Source organism: Ochlerotatus camptorhynchus, unplaced genomic scaffold, assembly GCF_037179485.1.
Source record: "Ochlerotatus camptorhynchus isolate MF236.1 unplaced genomic scaffold, CSIRO-AGI_Acam_v1.1 ptg000146l, whole genome shotgun sequence".
Taxonomy (NCBI): Eukaryota; Metazoa; Arthropoda; class Insecta; order Diptera; family Culicidae; genus Ochlerotatus; species Ochlerotatus camptorhynchus.
The window spans coordinates 153,638-175,620 of record NW_027040636.1 but is presented as its reverse complement, the minus strand read 5'-3'; the positions used below and the strand labels follow the sequence as shown (position 1 = coordinate 175,620).

Here is a 21,983-nt window from a genome sequence, read left to right as displayed (position 1 = left end):
AAATATCATGCCTTTACCTTTCTGAGAGTACAATCATAAATAAATCATCATTATTTACTCAAATGCTTGAGGCACATCAAACATTGATTGTTTGTCTTAATTTATAAAGCAATAAGTTGGCTTCTAGCAGAATGTCTCGTCATTTTAGTTTGCCATCTAACTGTTATATACATTTGTGTCCAAATTTAAGTATGTGATTGCTTCTCAATTTTTTCGAAACTATTCAATGTTTCGGTTTCGTTAATGGGCCTTTTTCAGAGCTAAGACTGTAACCGTTGGGAAATGTTTCACACAAATGCTTGTTCCCATGACTACAGTAGGCTACACATTCTGTAACTTCTCCTAGAGAAAGTCACAAAATCTGTTAGTTCACTACTGCAGGTACGGGAACACACTTTTAAAAACCGTGTTTATGTCACATTTGTTGCAAAGTTCAATAGATTCCATTTTCATTATATATATATACTTACGTTCACAATTGACAACAAAATTCACTCAAAATTCAAAATCGAATCAAATCACAGCTAGAAATTTTCGGATACGATGATACAAAGGTATTGTGAACGGGCTTCATATTGGCATTATAATATTTTTTTTTGTTCCACTCTGTTTTGCTCTCGAACTCTAACCACACACAGGTAGAAACAGGTTGAACAAAAATTGTGTTGTAAATACTTTTGCTTTAGTCCTTCGTTACGATGAATGTTTTCAAGTCTTAGTGAGTTGATTATACTGATAAGTAATATTTCGTATTTTACTTTGTTTAATCGAGTCGTTCACTAAACTTTAATGGACGATTTGATGCTTTTGTTTCCGCTATCGCAGTCTTTCTATTTTCACATACCTTCCAATCTATACTACAGAACACTTCACTAAAAAAAAAAAAATGTTTACATAAATCTTTCATTTTTTGTTGAATTTTCCTGGCTTTTGTTTGGTATCTCAAAAGTGTGAGTGTGTGTGTATTTACGGTGTATAATTTGATTACTCCGATTGGCTTTTCCAGCTTTTGACTGTAGTTTTACTGATTATGTTGATCCTAAGTATTTGTCCCCAAGCAAATTAGTTTTAAGGATTTTAGTTATAAGTCTGTACGAGCAAAAGCGTTTGTAAATATTTCTCCACATGACGTTCTTTGCTCGTATGATATTAGATGCTTAAGATATTATAATTTTAAGATTAAGACGTGGAAAATTGGCCCGTTCATTCATTTCCCATTAACCTCATTTGTCATAATCCTTCTCGTGGTTAACACTTACATTCCGCGCGCTCTTATCAGTCATAAAAGTACGCCTGCCTCATTTCTTGTAATGTTCTCTGAGAAAGACCTCAATCCCCTCCAACAATTTGAAATTTTCATGGGTTTACTTTTTTGTTTTTCATTAATTCTTTTGTTTTTGTGTGTGTCTTATAAACGGTCTTCGCAATTGCTTTGAATACGACGGATACGCGGTGTAATTGTAACGATGAATGTTGTGCAAAAATAACCACGATGAGCAGCTAGGCTCAACTGGTATTTTGTGTTTGTTTAAATGACTAAATATGAACGTCTTTTTCGTTTATCCATCAACGTGTACATAAATAGATGATTGGCAATGGCTCAATAGCTACAAATAGCGTGCATGAATGATGGTTTTGAATGAAGTGATTAGCGTTTTACAACTCATGTGTTTATTCACCAAAGCCTTTAGGGTTTTCAAAACATGGTCTAGCTCTTTTAGCTTTGTTTCACTCTTCAACTACATAAGTCTTCTGACAAGTTTTAGGAATTATTATCTTGAGCTGATTTAGGATCCCAAATGTAATTATGATTAAGCGGTCGGAAATTTCCACAGTTTATATGGGCTGTACTTCGGTCTACGTCCGTTGAAGTTACCATGCATATTGTAGTTTTTGGAAAGCCCTTGGAGTTCGAAATATTCAGGCAGATAAGGCTTTATTTAACCCATCAGTTAAGATGCATCATATTGCAGGAACGCGTGGAAGATCTCCATCTTGGGTGATTGTTTGCTTTCGCTTTGGACTGACTACTTTACTTACTTTGTTGAGGCTCCACCATCATGAGTCACTGGGACTTCTTCTGCTGCAATATCCTGCCTGGTTCCAATTCAACGCACAGTGGAGATTACAGTAACAAAAAGCACTATAATTTGCTGCCGCTGAAATCCGAATATGATTTTTTTTTATTTAAGTAAAAGGATCAAGGAATAATTTTCGCAAAATTTCATATCGTGTTTTTTTATGTAGTTTCCGTTCTACTAATCAAAACCCGCTTTAAGCTCTTTTTTTAACCGATATGTTCCCAGAAATGAAGTGATTCTAATATAAATGACTTGCAAAATTATTTAACTTTCTATACGTAGCGTTGGATTTAATAAAGAGTCACACATTATTGAGATATTGTCAGAAATCTAGCCCGTCAGAAATCCCGTTTCCGTCCTTTCGCGGTTGGCCAACCTACCTTCACTACCTTCTGATGAAATCTACGATAGAGCTCTGCATTCGAAATTTACCTGTGGGGCCATCGAGAACAAATTATATACTGCAAACATGTTTGAATTGAAAATTCGGTTATGCTGCGTTGACTAAATCTGTTTTTATCTCCATATATTTCAGGCAGTCTTGTCCTTTTGATATGTGTACCTTGGTTCCACCATCTGACGCTTTCTTGATGCCATGAAATTTAAAACTTTCCACTGCATTCCCAGCTATTGTAAACTGGAAACGTTTGTCGTGCATAATTATTATCAGCCGGTTAGGGTATGAGGCTTCGTAATGAGTGACTCTCTGTACGTGAAAGCCTCATGCTGTGCTGCGATGAGGTTGATGATTGCTCAGGTTCTAGTGATTGACTCAGTCGAATGTTTTTTTCCTAGTCAATTAAATCCAAATATTGTTAGTAACAGGAGTAAAAGGATATCCAGAATGATACAGATTGTGACAAAATAACCCACACAAGATCTTTCGTCACGGAGTTTTACCTACTGCTGCCGGAGAGTCCTGTAATCGATTCAGGACAACTGTGCACTATGTCTGAATAGTAACATTAAGCGAAAACCCTCACAGATGGTAAGATCGTCCTTATAAGGGATCTCGACTAAAACGTTCAGCGGTTAATATGCGATTGACCCCTGGAGCTTTGTTGGATTTCCATGCTTCGGAAAGATGAGCTGGCGCGAGTTATGTACCGTACCCTTGACGGATCATGACGAGATGTGGATGGGTAGTTGATCAGTGGGGTCTTTCAAAGGAATATTTAATTGGATTCATTCTGTTGTAGAGGAGCGCCACAAACTCATGAATGGGGTACTTTATTTTGGAAATAAAGGAATGTTTTCAAACAAAGCATTACTCTGCAGTTGGTTCTTATCCCCAAAATACGAGCGTGTGCAAATCATGGTACAGATTGATGAAGGTTTAGGGGCCTTGAAAAATATTCTAACCGTCTAGATATTTTCAACATGGATGCTGTATAATAGCAAGCTAGCCTATCTACCTATGTTGTAATGAACTAAATATTGCTGACAGGCGCAATTTTAATCATAAATTTATCCTTTTTGTCAATTTTTACGCATTGCTATCTCTTTGGAATTTCTACCAAGCTAACTGTAACAAAGATAGAGCTTGTTGGTCATTTCCAACGTAATTACATACTCTATTTTGCAGAAAATAAGACTATTTGAACAAAATTCAGAGCGATACTTGTAAAATTTTATCCTTATACAAACTTTAAACCTTTTGTGTGACTCACAAGCGCTTGACTTTCTTAGAGCCAAATACCGCTGACGGAATTCAATGCCACTGAAACAGGTCGTCTCTTTCATTTTCTCTCATGCTGTTTTTATGTAACGATGAATTTCGTTACATAGACGACGAGATGACAAGATGACGAGTATCGTTACATAGGAACATAGGAACAGCGGAAGACTGACATAGACGACAAATTCGCATGACCTGACTTGTTCTCCATGGGATTGGACGGGATTGCTTCTTGGTGCCTCTGGTTTTGGGCTGCTCTCTCGCGTTTATGGTTATATTCGCTTCTCAATCTTCCTTCAGGTTTCATGAGTGATCATTTCTATATTCAGAATTCGCAGCTCACCACTAAATCTTCAAAAGCTTTTCAACGAACGAGTCAGCGTCCGTCCAAGTCTCTACGGAATGAGCAGACAGAACTCACTGATTACACTAGTTTACAGCACTTTCATAAAAAAAGATTGAAAATTGGTGCACTAGTTCCAAGGATATTGACATTTTAGTAATCGTACTTTTGTCCAAAATTCAAAAAATCAAAATTTTTGAATATCTCAAAAATGGCTCTACTTTAATTTTTTCTGACCACGGCATTGAATTCAGCGTAGGATTTTGCATTAGAAACGTTGGTCAACCACTAAAGTTCACACTTTTTATGTTGTTTTGTAAACTAGTGTTATTAGGTTATCGTCAGAGACGATGTCGATGGTGCGTTTATTCTGGCTCGTTTCTCCGTCTCATAGCGCTCATAGTCCATTTCGTCAGAGCCAATTTGCACAATGGTCTCGCCTGGGTATAACTTTGTATAGGGTCTGTCCACAACTTAAGTATTGCAAAAATGCTACTTTTACATTAACCTTCCATCGAGTAACAAAGCATAAATCCAATAGAGGGGGTATTATTCCTTAGTGTAACGCGTATCAATGATAATTGCTCTTAAGAAAAACTTAAATTATTTTTTTTAATTATTAAACATGAAATTTTACCTTTTATATAAGTTTCAGTTGGTAAAAAATGTGCTGTCAGTTTTTATGGGATTTTAGACTCCTATTCCTCTTTAAGGACAACCAACCATGAAAACATTGTATGCATCGTGGACAGTGAACACTTGCTCTGCTTTATAATCCAAATGCGTAAATCATGATGTTTTCCCACATAATAGCAAGGGTCAGATAAGCATTTTCCAAAATTTTTATTCCAATACCAGGATAGTTGTTCCACTCTGATAATTCTTAAACAGGGTTGCTTCATTTGTACTCAAATCACTTTTGTCTTCGAAAAAGTTGTTTAGGATAGTATTCTCAATCTAAATCAGAGATTGGGAGAAATTAGACCAATATTTGATCACGAGCTACGACGAATGACCTAAAATGTGTTAAAATGATTATAATAAAACAATGCTCGACCTCCAAAGTATCTAAATTATCAGACTGGACATTTTATCGATTTCCCTGGAAATCATATTGCTTGCCACTCAATAGGATGCGAAAATGGGTCTGAGCCATGTGGTAGAGTTGTCTGTGAAGCCAATTCTCAATGACCTTCTCGTGAAATGCATGATCGCCTCTTATATGGCTCCAGGGATGCCAGATGATTTTTTCAAAAGTCTGTATGAGTGTCAAAATATATGTCTGTATTTGTCTGTATTCTAGAAAAATCACCGCATTGCAGATTTCGTATTTCCCACATGTATTTTGGCTATAAAATTGCTCGCCACACACTAAACTAAACAAAAAAGCAGTTTAAATTTAAAAAAGTGCGTTTTTGCGTTTTTTATATTTTTATTCTTAGTGCAAAAAAATACAAATTCATCACTTAAAAAGAATTTTGCTGTTTAAAATCACGAGATTAAAAAAAATAAAAATCCCGTTCAAGGTCCATGTACCGAACCATCGGAATTAAGTGACAACGTAAAAAAGGAACATAGGCATGTGGGTAAGGCTAGAAGAAGGAAAAATCTATTATTTCTAATAAAAATAAATGAGAAATGATCAGAACTTACCGAACAGATATTATTATTTAGTCTTATCATCCATGTTGCTTGAAAATAGTCGAAAAGCTGTTTTCATGATTTCAGTGATTCCTTTTTTATTTTGATGGCTTTTCCATATTACTTGGACGCTAGGATTCCCTGCATTTATCCTGTTACGCAGTTTAGTTTTGTTTAGGGTGATCGACGAAAAAATCCTTTCAACTGCAGCTGAGGAGTGTGGCAAAGTAAATAGGGTTGGCACAATTCACCCGCCATTTCGCCATTCACCCGTTTGGTGGCCAGCATCACTCCCCAAAATTCAACACCATCATCAAAATTAGTATCCATTGGCAAATCCATGTTTCTCACCTCGCGGAATTTATCGTCTACCATTTGCATTTCGAATTCGTTGATAACATTTGGGAACATCTGCAAAACTAAGCACATTGAGGGGTGCGTTTTATTTTTGAGATTTTTTGAGTCAATGACCTACCTCAAAAACCTGGCAATGGTTTACGAGAATCATATCCATCTATCGTATAAAAATTACCACTACAGTCTGTTATTTGAAATTAGCATCTTCAACTATCATCCATATGTTTTTGTATGCCAGTACCCATATAAACCTTTTCCACAGTAGTTTCTGGGTTGCAAAATTAACGAACCCAGGTCTTCAAGCTTCGCAATGTAGTCTATTCTCATAAAATTATCAAGGATTTCCTTGAGCAAACGAACTAGTTCAGTATTGAGTCGGAATATTTAAAGCGCTTCCGATTGGAACAAGTGGTTTAGTTTGTTCAAAAACCTCAAGCAAAGCTCCGTCATGGGGTTCTCCAAGATACCGCTGATTTCTTTCATCTTCTCAGCATCAAGTCCACATTCGAATTAGTATAAAAGTATACTTAAAAGTAAAGTAAAAGTATTTAAGTATACTCTGAGAGCTGGATGTCTTTGTAGCATCCGTTTCACCACCTGCTCTTATGACAACCAGTGTGTGGTTTCAAGACAATAATTGCTTGAAGATGTTCAAATTTAGATAGTAATTTTGTTTATTTTATGTTTAATTTCAAGAACGAATTGGTAAAAATCTGTACAAAATCTTTATTAAGTTTCAAATATCTGTATAATGTCTGTAGTCTGTATTGGGTATGTACGAAACTTCAAATATCTGTACAAATACAGACATATCTGTATATCTGGCACCGCTGTATGGCTCTATGATCAAATGAAGCTGAACAGTGCATTAGGTCCTAAGTAACATGGATCGAATATCTTCATCGATTTTTTCTTTCGTTTTGGGTATTGAATCGTTTCTTGCCGGGTGTCTCGTTAATACTAGATAATAGCTTATTTGATCGATTAGTGTGCAGAAATTAGCTGGGAAAATCTTAACATGGCGAAAAGAATCTGTCAATGTTACTGAGGACCTAATGCATTGTTCAGCTTGAAATATCTGTATTCTACTTATAGCTGGTGTTAGGAAAACTCATTATCACTGTCTTACTACAATGAGTGGCAGTGCACTTCTTCTATTATGGTTGAAATACATTGTTTTGCAAATATGTTTTATCCATAATCACAATTTTCGTAGAAATAGAGCAGTTGTAAATGTAGTGATATTAATTTTTTTTAAATGTTTTTCCACGTGATTGTCATCTATGATGATAATACTCACGAGATTTCGGAACACTGCTTACAGGTATTTATTCATCCCGATAATACCGATATCATCCACTAAAACAAAGGCGAATGTTTGACTGTCTGCTGATGATATTGATGGCACCGGTCGGTGGTGAACGAGGTATTCAGGATTTTCTAAAATGAATTATCACTGGCCACGTGTTACTTCGGAAGGGTAGTAAAGTTGGCCCATGTGTTGATGGATTCGGTATATAGGGCGTCGGTTATTGGTACTCGGTTGCAGAAAAGATTTAAGTTGTACACTCCTTTTGTTCTAATTGCAGGGTCTTTTTTTCTAGTTATATGTCGATTGTTTCGCTCCACCTTCTTCTGTGTTAATATATTTTTTACGAACAACTACTGACTGGCGATGTCTTCTTTAACTCCTTGTCTCACCGGAGAACCACTGCTTGGACTCCTAAATTTATCAGAAGCTCCAAGTTACCTGGAACTAGCGTTGTTTGGAGTACTCGTACTGATGCTCGAAACGGTGACTCGTTTTCTGTATAGTTGAAATCCTATGTTCTAGCGGGTTGTTAGACTAACAATGTTAGTTATCATCGTCTGATTCGTAGAAAGTGAGGACAATACCCAAGTAACATTTTAAGTTTTATGAAATACTACAAAGCAACTATAAAACAACATTCATAAAACCCTGGTCAAGGCTATTTTGTCATTAATGCATCCACCAAAACCTCATTAAGACTAGAATATGTCTAGTTGGCCCACCCTGGAGAAGGTTCTGAAGGGTGTATTCTCGAAGCTCTTCAAGATTGATCTACTGCAAAAGGTTGTATGACGAACGCATTGATAACCATTTCAAGCTACAATAAAAGCTATTTAGCAACAATAAAAACCCTTTCCGAGCCATGTCCCCTAGCCGCATGCTGAATCCACTAGGAAAGCATCAATCAAGATAGAAAAGGATTTATGAATCCGATCTTATCAAAATAATGAAAATAGAAACTGATGGTATAAAAATCTTGTTGAATATCCAAATTTATTACAATAGTTCTCATTAAGTGGCCTTGTTTTAAGTGCCATATTAAATTTTATGTGAAATGTACGTGAAAACATCGAAAAAATTAAGTCCACCCTCGTAAAACGTCGATTTGACTAATTATTTAACATAGAAAAAAATATATTCTTCAGATCGAGCTTGGCCGAGACTTTCTTTTTATTATTTTCGCATTTAAATGTTTGCTCATTGCTAAATTTACCAAAATATAGTTATATCTAAGAAAATATTGATTGAAAATCGAAGATTGTAAAAAACAAGCAAACTAATTGCAACATGGCGGTGGCATAAAAGTTGATTTTCATGGGTCATTTGTGAAAAAGTTGTTTTGCTTTCAAGAATTCCTTGACAAATTAATAAGGGTTTAAAATGGCTTTTATGAAGAAAACTTGCAGGCTGAATTGTATTTATCTAAAGCCATTTTGCTTGATCCTAACCCGTTCTGATTTATGGCAGCATTTATGGAGGCAAAGTTGCCTGCAAAAAGTTAAACGTCAAAGTTTGTTTATCTTTCGATAGTTGCGGTGTGAGATCCAGGATTCTTCCAGGCGGTTTTCTCCCGATGGATTGGAAGCAGTTACTCAGATAGTTTGCGATACTGTTTTACAACATTTCGCATGTCGAACAGCTGGAAGTGCAATCGTTCCCGAAAAAGATCCCCTTCTTCCGGATGGTTACAGAAGTGCACCATCCAACGATGCAGGGATGTACGCTTGAATGAAATTTTCGAAGATTTGATTCTAAAATCGCTGCTATGGATCGGAAACCAGCTAATCTCCGCTTACGAACAGTTTCAGTGGTTTGCTGTCGGTTGATACTTCGTAAGATCTGGAGAAGGCTGGTATGTGTTTTAACTTTCGACAATGTTTTATGGCACCGCTCAGTTTACTCTTCTCAGCCAGATGGTCAGTCGTTGATGGTGTGCTGATTCTTCTAAGGAAGTAAATTTTTCTGAAATCGAAATCATCCTACTTCGTCTATTCTATGAGATTTCCTTGTCATAAAATTGGCATTTATTAATTATGAGGAACCATCTTTTAAGCTCAATTTGTAAACAGAGTAATTGGGGAGTTAATGATGCACTTTAAAAAGCCTAAAAAGCAACAATAAATGCTTTTTGCTCTAATGCCAAACCAAATGATTTTATGGTTGCTTTTATAATGATAGAACACGTTTATAAAGTATTTTATCAAGACATTAATAAACAATTGCTAATGACGTTTATGCTTGAATTACAGAACAGTTTTAAGGAGGGATTGATAACTGTTTTAAATTTATTTTTAAAACAAGACAGTTTTTGACTTTCTTGCAAGACTATAAAAGGTTTTTACAACAACAAAAAGCTGAATTACTAAGCAGGAATGTTTTACACTTTGAAATGCTATATTTAAACTAATTGGATTGTTCATTGTCGTTATAAAACCATCATAAATCAGAGTGGATGCTAAATGGTTACTGGATTGTTACTTGGGTAGCTTCATGCCGGGTTGTTAGTAGCTCTTTTAAGTTTTGATTCTCTGTAACATCGATTGGAGTTGATTTTAGGATTAGGAAGGTACATGTGGCAATGGTTAGTTGTACAATCATTTCATTCAAAATTGAACATCACCAAAATCATGATGAGTTTAGATTTTTTCTACAAAAGATGCATGTCAATATACTCTAAACGCTTCAGAAAATGGTCCCTGCTTAATCAGAATTTGTCATTTTAAGTTCTTTATTCCTTTTTAATAATAACAAAAAAAAAAATGACACTAGTCGATGTGATCCTTGCCAAGATTTCTAAGATTTCTACTTCGCGTTCAAAATAAAACGTAATAATCGCAAGAAATGTAAATCATCGAATAAAGCCTGATTGCCTTGTGTCATAAATGCTCATCTTTTTCCTTCACTGTCTCACTATTTCATGATTGCAACGCTCATGCACCCATTCAATAGCTGCAAGCATCTTTTCATACTCATAGTAATTCACACAAACACAGACACACAAACGCAGACATTCACACCATCATACACCATGGAGTTCACCGATATTCGAAAGCACGGGCCATTCGTCTTTCGTTGTAGAATAGAGTGCCTCCACGTGTGTTGACCGATAGTGGTTCTGGTTCTAGGTTAAGTCCACTGACGACGCCCCCCTGCGAGAGGACGCCGCACATGACGCTCAGTCTACAGGAGATACTGATCGTGGGGTCCGCCTGCGAACAAGCCAAGTTCTCAGAGCTAACGATGGATATGTTTAGGTAGGTTGACAGGGTCATCATACGATTGTGGCAAGTGATTATTTCACCCTAACTCACGATTTGTTCACGACTGCAGAATGCTGCAAACATTAGAACGAGAACCAACCGAATCGATGCATCCCCTAGCGGGTCATCCAATGGTTACACATGGTGGACCGCATGATGCCAGTCCTGCAGCCAGTAGGATGCCACCATATGGAGTACCGGGGTCCAAAGGTAAAGTTGTTTCATTTAACACAAGATTATATTCAATATTGCATGGTTCTTTGTAGGATACGTGGAAAATGGCGATCGTCGAGGAATGCGTGATAACCCACATAAATATCTGCTGTATAAACCATCGCTCAGTCAACTCATGGTGTTTCTATCGAGTGGATTCAAAGAACTACCACCTGGTGGAGCTCTTCTGCTATACATGTCAGCTGATGGATGTTTCTCGACTACGAAGCATCCACAGGATTGTAAGATTATTGCATTGCAGTACACGGTTGATTAGATTCGGTTGTGAAAGAGATCTATTTTTCTACTTGTAGATGGTTACGAGTTAGGAGGACTGGCGACAAGCGTTAAACGCGATGCCGTTGACGGTGGGCTGGCAGTGAGGGGAAAGTCTAGCTCTGGTTATAAAGAACCACATTGTCTCTACCCGGGAGACTTGTATCCATACACGCGAAGACCACTGTTTATAATAATCGATTCTGACAACTCGTTTGTATTCCAGCACATACCAAGGTTAGTAAATAAGAATGGTTATGGTCGCATCTAAATCGGTTGGCATCATTCAAAATAAACCGATGGTAGTCGCTTCTGTCAATAGTTACTTCTTCTTCTTCTTATTCTTTTAAACTTGTTTCGCTTCTGTAGCGAGCGTTTTGCCGACTCTCAACTTACTGTTCTAGATGTAATTAATCAGATGTACTACAGCTATTAATTAAAAATCTCTAATCACGCCTTCCTTCGGAAGTAAAGCCGTTAATCTCCCCGGGCCATGAGTTGATGGGTCGAAAGGTAGGGTCCAGGGGTAGAGCTGCCTTCCGGGCGTCGATAGCATTGGTACACAGTACGGAAAAAAAATCAACGGAAAACAAATCAAGGAAAAAAAAACTTCAAAATTCTGGAGGTATTCTTCTTTATATATTTGGCCGTTGATGGTGCCGGTCGTTATGTACGGCTTGCTGCATTTTCCGCACTCACAGATCACATGCCACACTAAGTACTTCTTGGCTAATTTGTAGACCTTCTTCTCCCGGAACTTCTGTGGAACATCCAGACGGGACTTGCCGACGAAAAACTCCAGGCCGGGGATCTGTTTGGCGTCCGCTTTAATGTACGTCTCGTCGTCCATTACGATGCATTTTGGCTGCACCAACCACTCGCGGTACAGCTTCCTGACGCGGGATTTGGCCACCGTATTTGGTTTATCGGTTCGGTTAGGCGCCTTCCTTACCTTGAAGACATGAAGTCCGACCCGCTTCATTGTCTGCTGGACGAACCAGACGGAAGAATTGACCTTCTTTGCCACGTCCCGAATCGAAAGGTTCGGATTGCGCTTGAAGTAATCCCTCACCTTCCTTGCGTTCACAGGGTCGGTAGTCTTCGCTTTTCTTCCGCTGTCAGCTCGCCGCTGGGTCTCTTTGAGCGATTTTACCACACGGTACACAGTCTAAACTAGTTTTAATCAAAATTTCATAAATTTTTACCCACACAGCTAAAAAAGAGTAGTGTACATTTCCGTTACTATGATGCACATAAATGGAGCGTCATAAATCATACAAATTTACATTATAAATCGTGTAAATTTATGAGACATGTCATGCAATATTCCATATATTGTATTCAACTTTCCACCTTTGTTTGCAACATTTCTTGCAAGCTGCTAGTTTACGTGAAAATGAAGTTTACATGCATGAATGTTTGCATGAATGGATGTTTACATCACCAGTAAAATCAAGATTTTAAAGTGTTGCATATTGTTCGAGTGCAATCTTAAGTTTGGTTTGTCCGATTTTGTCCGACTTCGAGTTGTTGGTCTTAGAAAAAGTGATATTTTTCGGTTAAAATCAAATCAAATCTAGGGTTAAATACCCCATTTCCGGCCTATTAAGCGTAACACGCACTTAGTCTTTCTTAATCTAGATCAGTTTAGCACCAAACGGAATTTTATTATTACTGATGGCTTCCAAATTTACTTGCCTTTCCGTACGTACCATAAGATTTGAAAACGAGAAACCAATCGTTGAGATAGTGTCAAAAGTCCAACACTGCTTCTTGACGCCAAACTCGGCCTACGGATTTTAAACTCGGCCTAACGCATTGAAACGCAATTGAAACGCCAATGAATTCACTTCGGCCTATCGTATGAAGATAAAAATTGATTCGGTCGGAGCGCTTCTTTTGTTTTTGGGAATAATGGATGAAAACTTTCATGCCACGCGTTCTCATTGACTTCGTTCGGTAGCTTATTAACTAAAGTATCGTACCAAACGCATAATTGACTTGTTAACTCTGAAATCATGGATTTATTTGAAGTTTTCTGCTCGATAGGCCCAAAATGGGCGATTAGGCCGAAGTAGTGCTCTACCCTATATATATAAAAATGAATTTCTGTCTGTCTGACCCTTATAGACTCAGAAACTACTGAACCGACCAGCGTGAAAATTGGTATACAGGGGTTTTTGGGGCCGGGAAAGGTTCTTATTATGGTTCGATACACATACACATGGGGGGGGGGGCACACATACAAATGAAACAGAAATTTCATCAAGCAAATGGAACCAAATTTGGCATGTGGAGGTATAAGAAGATGTTCATAGGTGGTAGCCCCTTAGATAAGAGGGGGAGGGGGGGGGGGAGTGTCTACGTACAATATAGCATGCTTTTTTTTAGCCGGCGCATACACTCAAGCTTATATTGAATCCCGAGCAAGGCCGGGCACTCAGCTAGTAAAATATAAAAGATAAAAACTTATTTCGAAAAACAATATCGCGTATCGGGCCTAGGTTTATAGACTTGAAGTAAATATTAAATTTCTTTTTAAACACAATTTGGGTCAACTTTTACATTTTTATATGCACAGAATGGGAATCGATTTAATCCTTTTGTTTGTTTTGCTTGAAAAATATCGATGACATGTTTTTATATTCAAGATCCCCGATTAAAATTTTGTGTAGAAGTATCAAAATGCAGGGAAAAAGTGTTTACTTTTAAATCATGGTGATTTTGGAATTTAATGTTTTTTTTAGTATTTAACGTGATGGGATGATTTTAGCCGACGAAAAATCAATTATGACATTCAAAGTGTTTTTATGTTACTTCATACGCGAAGTTAGCGATTTTCAACCACCCTACTGCTTTCTCTCTGAGTTGACCACGTTGGTCATGACGAGAGGAGCAACACAATAGTTGGGTAAAGAAGAATTGCATTATAACACACCATTGACTGGAAATGCTCTCGCAAACGTGGGGCTTTAGGTAGTGATGAAACGTCGCTAGAACTATTCCACAGCCGCAGTCAGTTATGAGCAGAAGGAGGACGCACATCTTTTGCCTGTAGACTTGAAGACATACTTCAAGTCTCCGCGTACATCGTACGGGTTAGGCAAAAGATGTGCGTCTGACTTCAAAAACTGTCACATTAATGGCCCTTCGCTCATTTTCAAACTTCTATTCAATTTTCATATTGCCGTACTGTAACGGAACTATCCAACTACCTTCTTCTAAAGATCATTCACTAGCTAATAAATTATCACACTAAAGCTTCATGTTAGAAGTTCCAACCAACTCTGAAAATCAATTATGAACTTCTGTACAACTGCCATGTGAAATTTATTTTAATTTATAATTTATTGATAGTTCTTCACAGAGTTAATTTCCCGGGAATGTTGTACTTACACACCAAAAAATTCTGAATTTTACTGGCGATGTAAACATCCATGCATGCAAACATTCATACATGTAAACTTCCTTTTCACGTAAACTAGCAACTTGCAAGAAATGTTGCAAACAAAAGTGGACAGTTGCATACAATATATGGGATATTACATGACATGTCTCATAAATTTACACGATCTATAATCTAAACTTGTATGATATATGACGCTCCATTTATGTGCATCATAGTAACGGAAATTTACACTACTTTTTTTTAGCTGTGTAGAATTATTCCAGAAATAATGCTATTTTTAACTGTTTCCTCTTTAAATAGCTTCCATTGAAAATGATTCAAAGGATGTGCTTCACTGGTGCTTCAATTAAAAAAATATACAGGCAATCAAAAATAAATAAATGTGATTCGGGTTCTCCTGGTAAATGATCATAATCTGCTTTGAGTCTAAATATATCACGCAGTATATCAAATCACATAAAAATTCTTGAAAACATGATCATTGGAGGTTGTATCTAGTGCCCAGTACTAACCATTTTCGGAAAGATTCCGACTGCCCTTGGGCAAGTGTAAAGAATCAGTGTTGAGGTAAAGCCCTATCATTGGCGATCATATATGAAGAGGGTCCAATATTGTACGCTGAAGTCTTTTTTTACACGGTTTTTTTCACGCGGTTTTTTTTTACACGGTTATTTTTACACGGTTTCTCGCGATTTACACGGTACGTTTTTAATGATTTCTCGACAACGATACAACCTATCGAGTTGATTCCAATCACATTATCCGTTTCAAGCTATAGGTAATCGAATGACATATTTAGAAAAAAAAAATCACAATTTTTGGTGTAAATACAGAATTTTTTTAAATATGTCTATATGGACCATAGCATGCTATAATTACAAATGGCATCAAAATCCGATTTTTTTAAAACATTTAAGCATGTGAAAAATCAAAATCTCGTAGGTTTTTTTTACACGGTACGTATCCCCCGTGTAAAAAAAGACCTGAGTGTATATCTTCTAATAAATTCTCATGTTGAGAAACCTACAATTCTCATAAAACTCCGGATATGATGCAGCTGCTTCCAGTAAAGTAAATACGGTTGAGTTTTGGTTTTTGTTTTGGAGCTGTCGATTTCGTTTTTGACAAATGGATCTAATTTTTTTTGTTTAATTAAGTCCAGTTATGCTAGATGGTAGACCTAAGGAACTTTTAGAAAGAGTCTGGGGGACTTTATCAACAGGTTCAGGAGACATCATGGCGGATCAAGTGGACTTGCATAAGCAGTGTTGGCAAAATCATCCATCAAATTATATTTTCCGCTCTCGCGCGAGATATCGTCATCGTTTGCTGTTGGCCATTTTTAAATTTTTAATGAGTGACTACATTTAGATTTAAGTGTTTCATTGAGACTATCAAGTCAGATGGACTATAATAATAATAATAATAAATAAAAGTGCTCTTATAAAAATATTCAGTTAAAGCAATCAAAGTTAATTCAAAGTCAAAGTCGATTAAGAAAATATAATTAAGAAGAAAATATCATGCTTGATATTGATTTTACAAGCTCCTTTCTCGATAACTTTTTCAAAGGGATGTATCAGCTTTTGAAAACAATGCATTTGATCGTCGATTTGGCGTAACTGGTAGCTCGCCCACGCATGCTAATGCTACCATCAGATAGGGAAAATTTTCTCCTACCTGCTAGTGGTGTTAGTAAGCGTGTGTGAGCTACCAGTTACGCAAAATCGGCGATCAAATGCATTGTTTACAAAAGCTGATACGTCCCTTTGAAAAAGTAATCGAGCTTTGATATTGCGAGACTATTCACAACGTGCAGTTGACTAGACACAAAAATGATTCCGTTGCACATCGTTTTCTTAGAAAGAGAAAGTATAGTTTGCTATCCCTTTTTACTGCTCACCGATGGTAGACGCGAAGTGACTGCTGCCAGCCGTTATGGAAGTGTCGGTTGCGTTCGGATGTAAAGCAAAAACTAGTCTAAGCTGGGTTTAGACTAGGCAAGTCAAATGATCAACTCAGTTGAATTCAACTGGCTTGAAAAGTTGACCCTGGTTCAACTTTTTTTCAATTCAACTGAGTTGATCAAGTTAGTTGAATGGCATGGTTTACACGTTCAATTCGCGTTCAAGTCAGTTGAATTCAGCTGACTTGATCAATTAACTTGCTCTGTCTAAACCCAGCTTTAAACTCAATCTCACCACAGTTTGTTGAGATTTGCAGCTGGTGAGTTTTGTTAGCTTGATATTCCGAGCTGCGATATCACAGCTTGCAAAATCAACCGCAGCCTAGACCGCAGCTGTATGCTTGTTTATTTTTGTCTACGAAAATCAGGCGTGATCTTGGGCATTGGTGAGATTTGATTTTTTGATATTTTCCCAACACTGTGCATAAGCATATACAAGATTTCAAAGTTGAGCCTAGTCGGGTTTTAGGGACGATTCTGAAAATTTTAAAGCACTATAAGACTAAAATCACCGACAAACAGACATAACACCTTGAATATTTCTCACTGTAAAACATCGTCGCTAAAACATTACCGCCATCTGTTGAATATAACGGCGCCGGTGGTGTAGTGGTAAGCGTGATTACGTCTCACCCCAGCAGACCTGGGTTCAATCCCCGTCGGCGCCGCCGGGATGTTCTGAGGCATAACATCTCTGATCACGCCTTCCTTCGGATGGGAAGTAAAGCCGTTGGTCCCCGGTTCATGAGTTGATGGGTCGATAGGTAGGGTCCAGGTGTGGGAGCTGCCTTCCTGGCACGTCGGTAGCATTGGTGCTCAGCACGGAAAATAAGATCGACGGAAAAAACAAACCAAAGAAAAAAAAAATCTGTTGAATACACTGTGGTGGGCACTACACTGAACAGATGGCGGTAGTGTGTAAACGTCAAACACAAGGGAATTGACTATGCGCGCCACAGGCGGTGGTACTACCAACTACAATACTTTTAAATTGTCCGTTAAATGCTTGTTCGAAGAACAACTTGCGAATGTTATGTCTGTTTGTCTGTGCTAAAAGTATAGTTCTATCAGGACTCAGGACTGATGAACTTTTCGTGGTTTTGGGTGAACTACCATTGTGAAGTTCCTGGAACTTCAACTTAAAGTCCAGTACACTTCAACTACAAGACTGGGGAGATGTTGTTTCGACTATCATGAATTTCCACTAGTGGGCTAGAGTGGGTTTCTAAGTAAATGTTACTACAGGAATGTGCTTAGAAGTTTTTATAAGTGAGTTTGCAGAACATCGGAGGACGTTCCAGAGTTTCAGCGCAGGTATTGATGGCTTTTGAAGCTAGTTTTGACAAAATATTCAACGAGTTTTCAAGATCCGAAGCTTTCAAGACGGTCCTGATGAAAATTGATGGGTATGCTGACTTAAAAGTTGGATGGCGAGCTTTTATAATTTTTAATAATGTTTCAATACAATATAGGGAGCTCAAATGATCTTAATGAAATTTATAGAAAACTGGTAGAAGTCTTTGGTTTAGTTATTAAGATTTCGGTATAGAAGTCTTCTAGGGTTATCCCTGGTTCATTTGAACTTGTCACCATCTTAAGTTTTCTAATGAGTTCAAAATTCTCAGAACTATAATTGAACTCTTCTTATAATTATCTGATTTATTAACATGTCTTACCACAAAAGTTAGCCTTTTCAAAGTTCGAAATATAAAGAAAAAAAAAGTTGAAAATGTTAGGCAAGACACGAATATTTTTGGAATAACTTGACAATAAAAAAACTACAAGGGACAGCCCTATGGGGTTGTATGCAATGGTGACGTAGGACTACGAGGTTTTATATAATAAATCTTATTTGTTAACTGCAGCAGGAGCTTGTGTTTTGTGTATGAATGGGAATTTGACGGGGTTTTCTATGTTTATACTCTTTAGTATGACGCGCTTAACATAGATGGCCCACAGCAACTCACGAAGAGCTACTGATTCCGATCAATAGCGGTGCGGCTTCTTCCTCCTTCTAGGGATGCTCATGTGGGCTGCAGCTTGCTGCTTGCAGGCAGCCTTTCGTTTTGTACTAGAGAACAATGTTCAACGCCACGCGCCGAAAGCACTGGTGCTGCTGCAGCTGATGCCGACGACTGGACACCACCACACACGGTGATTGGAACTGAATCCAATCAGCGGTTGAGGCCAGCCTTGGTAGCTAGCTGCTCGTTGGGAGCCTTTTGTTTTGTACTGGAGAACACAATCACTCACCACGAGGTGATTCAATAAACACCGTTTGGTGAGATCGGATGGCGTTCAACTTTGAAATTTGTGTTAGGGAAATCATTTTTCGCAGGCAATCGGTGATAATTTTAATTATAAAAGCAACAGTTGCATATTCGTGCTATTTTCAATAATGACAAATGAACAAATGAACAAATGATAAAGTCTGAAATTTAACAGATGCGTAGAAATATATCTGATCGATTGGTGATCAAATTATTGAAATTGGTCTAGGGGCAGCTGAGTTATTAACGATCAAAATCTTTCATAATTTTGTTACATGTTCCATTTTTGGTTTTCACAAAGTGCACCCTCATATAGAAATCACAGACGTAGTCCTGCGTCAAAATAAAGACCACGTTGAACATCAGGAGAGGGGTTGGGTTCAGCCTATGTCCATGTTTGTCCACGGAGGAGGAGGGGCGAAACAAAAATTAAGCTTTTTCCGTTCAAGTGGTATATGGATGGCCCCATTAGGATGGTTCAAAATATCGATTTTGCTCCACCAAGCTCAATCGATTATAAATCAGGTTCTGATGATTATCCCAAATTTGAGGTCATTTCGTTGTGAATTCATCCTGCATTATTGGCCCTTTGAAGTTTATATGGAAATCACTAAAACTGAACTTTTTGTTCTCCTCATCCTGGCCTTGCACCATAATGATTTACGGGTAATCATGCTATTTGAACTTAAAGAAAATTTTCTTAGCTACACTTTGCTTAAGGCCAAATTTTAGTTGAACGTCTGGATAATTAGTTATTAATTAATTAGCAAGATGATATTATCGTGGCATGCTGCATAAACTGCCCAGCAGGCAACATCATGGCTTCTTGGTATGAACATTGGTGAACTTGACGCGAAGATGGCAAGAAAATCCAGCCTACTATGTCTCAGTGCAAGATGCAGTGTTGCTCTGACAGAAGTCAGTTCCATATAAACTCCAAAGGGTCAGTGCAGCATGAGTTCGCAACTAAATGACCTCACATTTTGGGAAAATCATCAGGATCTGATGTAGAATCGATTGAGCTTGCTAGAGTAAAATCGATAATATGAAACACCCTAGGCCCCATACTAGATGCCAACATTCTGCTATACGGAGTGAAATCGTATGATCGATCTGTTAGCAAAAATTTACATAAATGTCCTTCTTTACAGGTATTTTGGTCAGCCACTTGTGATATTGATGTCACCCCAGGATGTTCCTGCGAATTTCCAAGGTATGAGTAAGTAGAGCGTTCCAGATTTTACCTCACAGTGATCTTTGTTGATGAGTGTAACCCTTTCCTTGATTTCAGATTTGCAACATCATGGTTCACTCTTTACTCTGTTTCTTCACTCTCCGATGACTGCTCTGTGCTACATCTGCAATGTTGGTGATGTCCCGATTCACCACTGGGAGCGGTGTCAAAACTATGTCGATCGATTTGTGACGGAAGCATCACGGTTAGTAACAAGATGTCGGATGGACGAAATAGAACAGGGTATAGGGTACATCGGTGAGTTGTTGAAGTGGATCTCAGCCGAACTATTGTAAATTGTGGGCCTTTTCAGATTCATCCTATGTACAGTTTTTCGGGGATGACTTTTTGCGTACGCTCATACTACGGTTTGTATTTTGTGATGTAACTTTGCGATTACACCGAGGCTTCCGGGGTCGACATCAGCGGCCACGATGTGAACCTGCCCTACCGAGTGCGGAACTGTTGGAGCATCCATCCTTAGCTCACATTATCCTGCAACTAGCTTCGGCGTTAGATGTCAGAGGACATTTTGTCGAGGGTCCCGAAGGCGATTGATGGAGGAGGTCCTTAGATCGCAATGTCGCCGACGAACCTAGCCGAACCAATGGAATCAGTTACGACTTATTGCTGCTGACGCTATTGTTGGTGGCAAGGGGGCAACAATTGCGACGTGAAATTACTGGTAAGCATGAAACTTCCAATGCCTGTTCGGTGGAATGCGGCAGGATTGTGTTCAAACTATTCAAACCCGTCATTAGTGAAGCGACCGATGGTGGTGGTGATCGTATGAAATGTTGTCACGAGTTGCAGTGCTACGCTAGAACGCTTTTTATGATTTGAGCATAATCAGCCGACCATGGAATGAAGTGCATCGCACCTTAATAAAGCAACAGTAAGAATAGTAAGAAAAGAGTAAAAGAAAACAAATCGATACAGCAGAGGCTTTGTTACCTTTTCTATTTATTTTATGTATGTTTACAGCTTTTTACGCTACTTGTTGTTACATATACACTATAATAGAGCGAAATGAAATCGTATAACGGATTGCGTATTTTATACACTCTCTAGAATACATTCTCACAAGATTAAAAATCACACACTACTCAATGATGATTCACATACTAGATGGGAATCCCGTAGCGTCTTAGGCTGGAAGGATGAGATTACGCGCAACCTACACTCACGGTTATTCTCGGTGCTTAATGGTTTCAGAAGTTTTCAACTGCCTATGGTTAGCTTTTTTTTGCCATGCGTATTACCCAACATGTGTAAAGTCAAAAATTGCAGAGTTACTTTTCTGTAAATGAGAATTTTTCTTTTCATCGATTTTTAAATTCATGGTCTTCCTACTTTTCGATTTGCCCAACTTAAATTACAAAATTTAGCAAAGGTCATCGTTCAAGGAATATTATTCCATTTTAAGAAATGTTGATTTCAATCGGTACATTAGAAATGATACTGCAATAGCATTGTAAAAAAAACTATGTTTAATGTAAAAACAGTGATTATACATATGTTGGGATTGTTGTTGTTGAATACCAATAATCGCAGAATGTAGTTATGCTGCAAATATAGACTGTGCCGACATGACACCTACATTCAAATTCTTGCCCAAGACGCCATATTTAAAATACGTTGAACACTACTACCATCTACTCATCCAATCGCGGTGTTATGATGAGCAAGGACACGAACACACACATAATTTACATTGCCTTGGTTTGTGTATCACCTCTTTTGACAAATCTGATCGCCCGTTTGAGAGTTCAAATCGTTTGTTTCACAAATAGAAGTGTGGACAAACGAAATGCTCCTGTGGCATGTCGGTTCGTCGGTGCAGGTCATTTAGTTGTTGATTTCCTTCTTCCATTCGTTGTTGTACTGGCTTCTTGCGACCCTTCCGCTTGGGACAGGAATTTATCCGATGCCTCTCCACCTTA

At 37.9% G+C, this 21,983-nt stretch overlaps 1 protein-coding gene across 2 annotated transcripts in view; it reads left to right on the top strand.

Annotated features, from left to right (window-relative positions):
• LOC135700980 (protein SCAI) overlaps positions 1–20,929 on the top strand; it is a 49,219-nt gene extending 28,290 nt beyond the window's left edge. The window contains exons 5-11 of one of the 2 annotated variants that reach the window (XM_065221672.1): positions 10,538–10,666; positions 10,743–10,882; positions 10,939–11,127; positions 11,200–11,398; positions 19,958–20,025; positions 20,098–20,298; positions 20,354–20,929. In XM_065221672.1, coding sequence (XP_065077744.1) covers positions 10,538–10,666; positions 10,743–10,882; positions 10,939–11,127; positions 11,200–11,398; positions 19,958–20,025; positions 20,098–20,298; positions 20,354–20,598 — 1,171 coding nt within the window. In that variant the 3' untranslated portion in view covers positions 20,599–20,929. Of the gene's footprint in view, positions 1–10,522; positions 10,667–10,742; positions 10,883–10,938; positions 11,128–11,199; positions 11,399–19,957; positions 20,026–20,097; positions 20,299–20,353 lie in introns of both variants that reach the window. The other variant, XM_065221671.1, reaches the window with a different exon arrangement.
• The last annotated feature ends 1,054 nt before the right edge of the window (positions 20,930–21,983 follow it).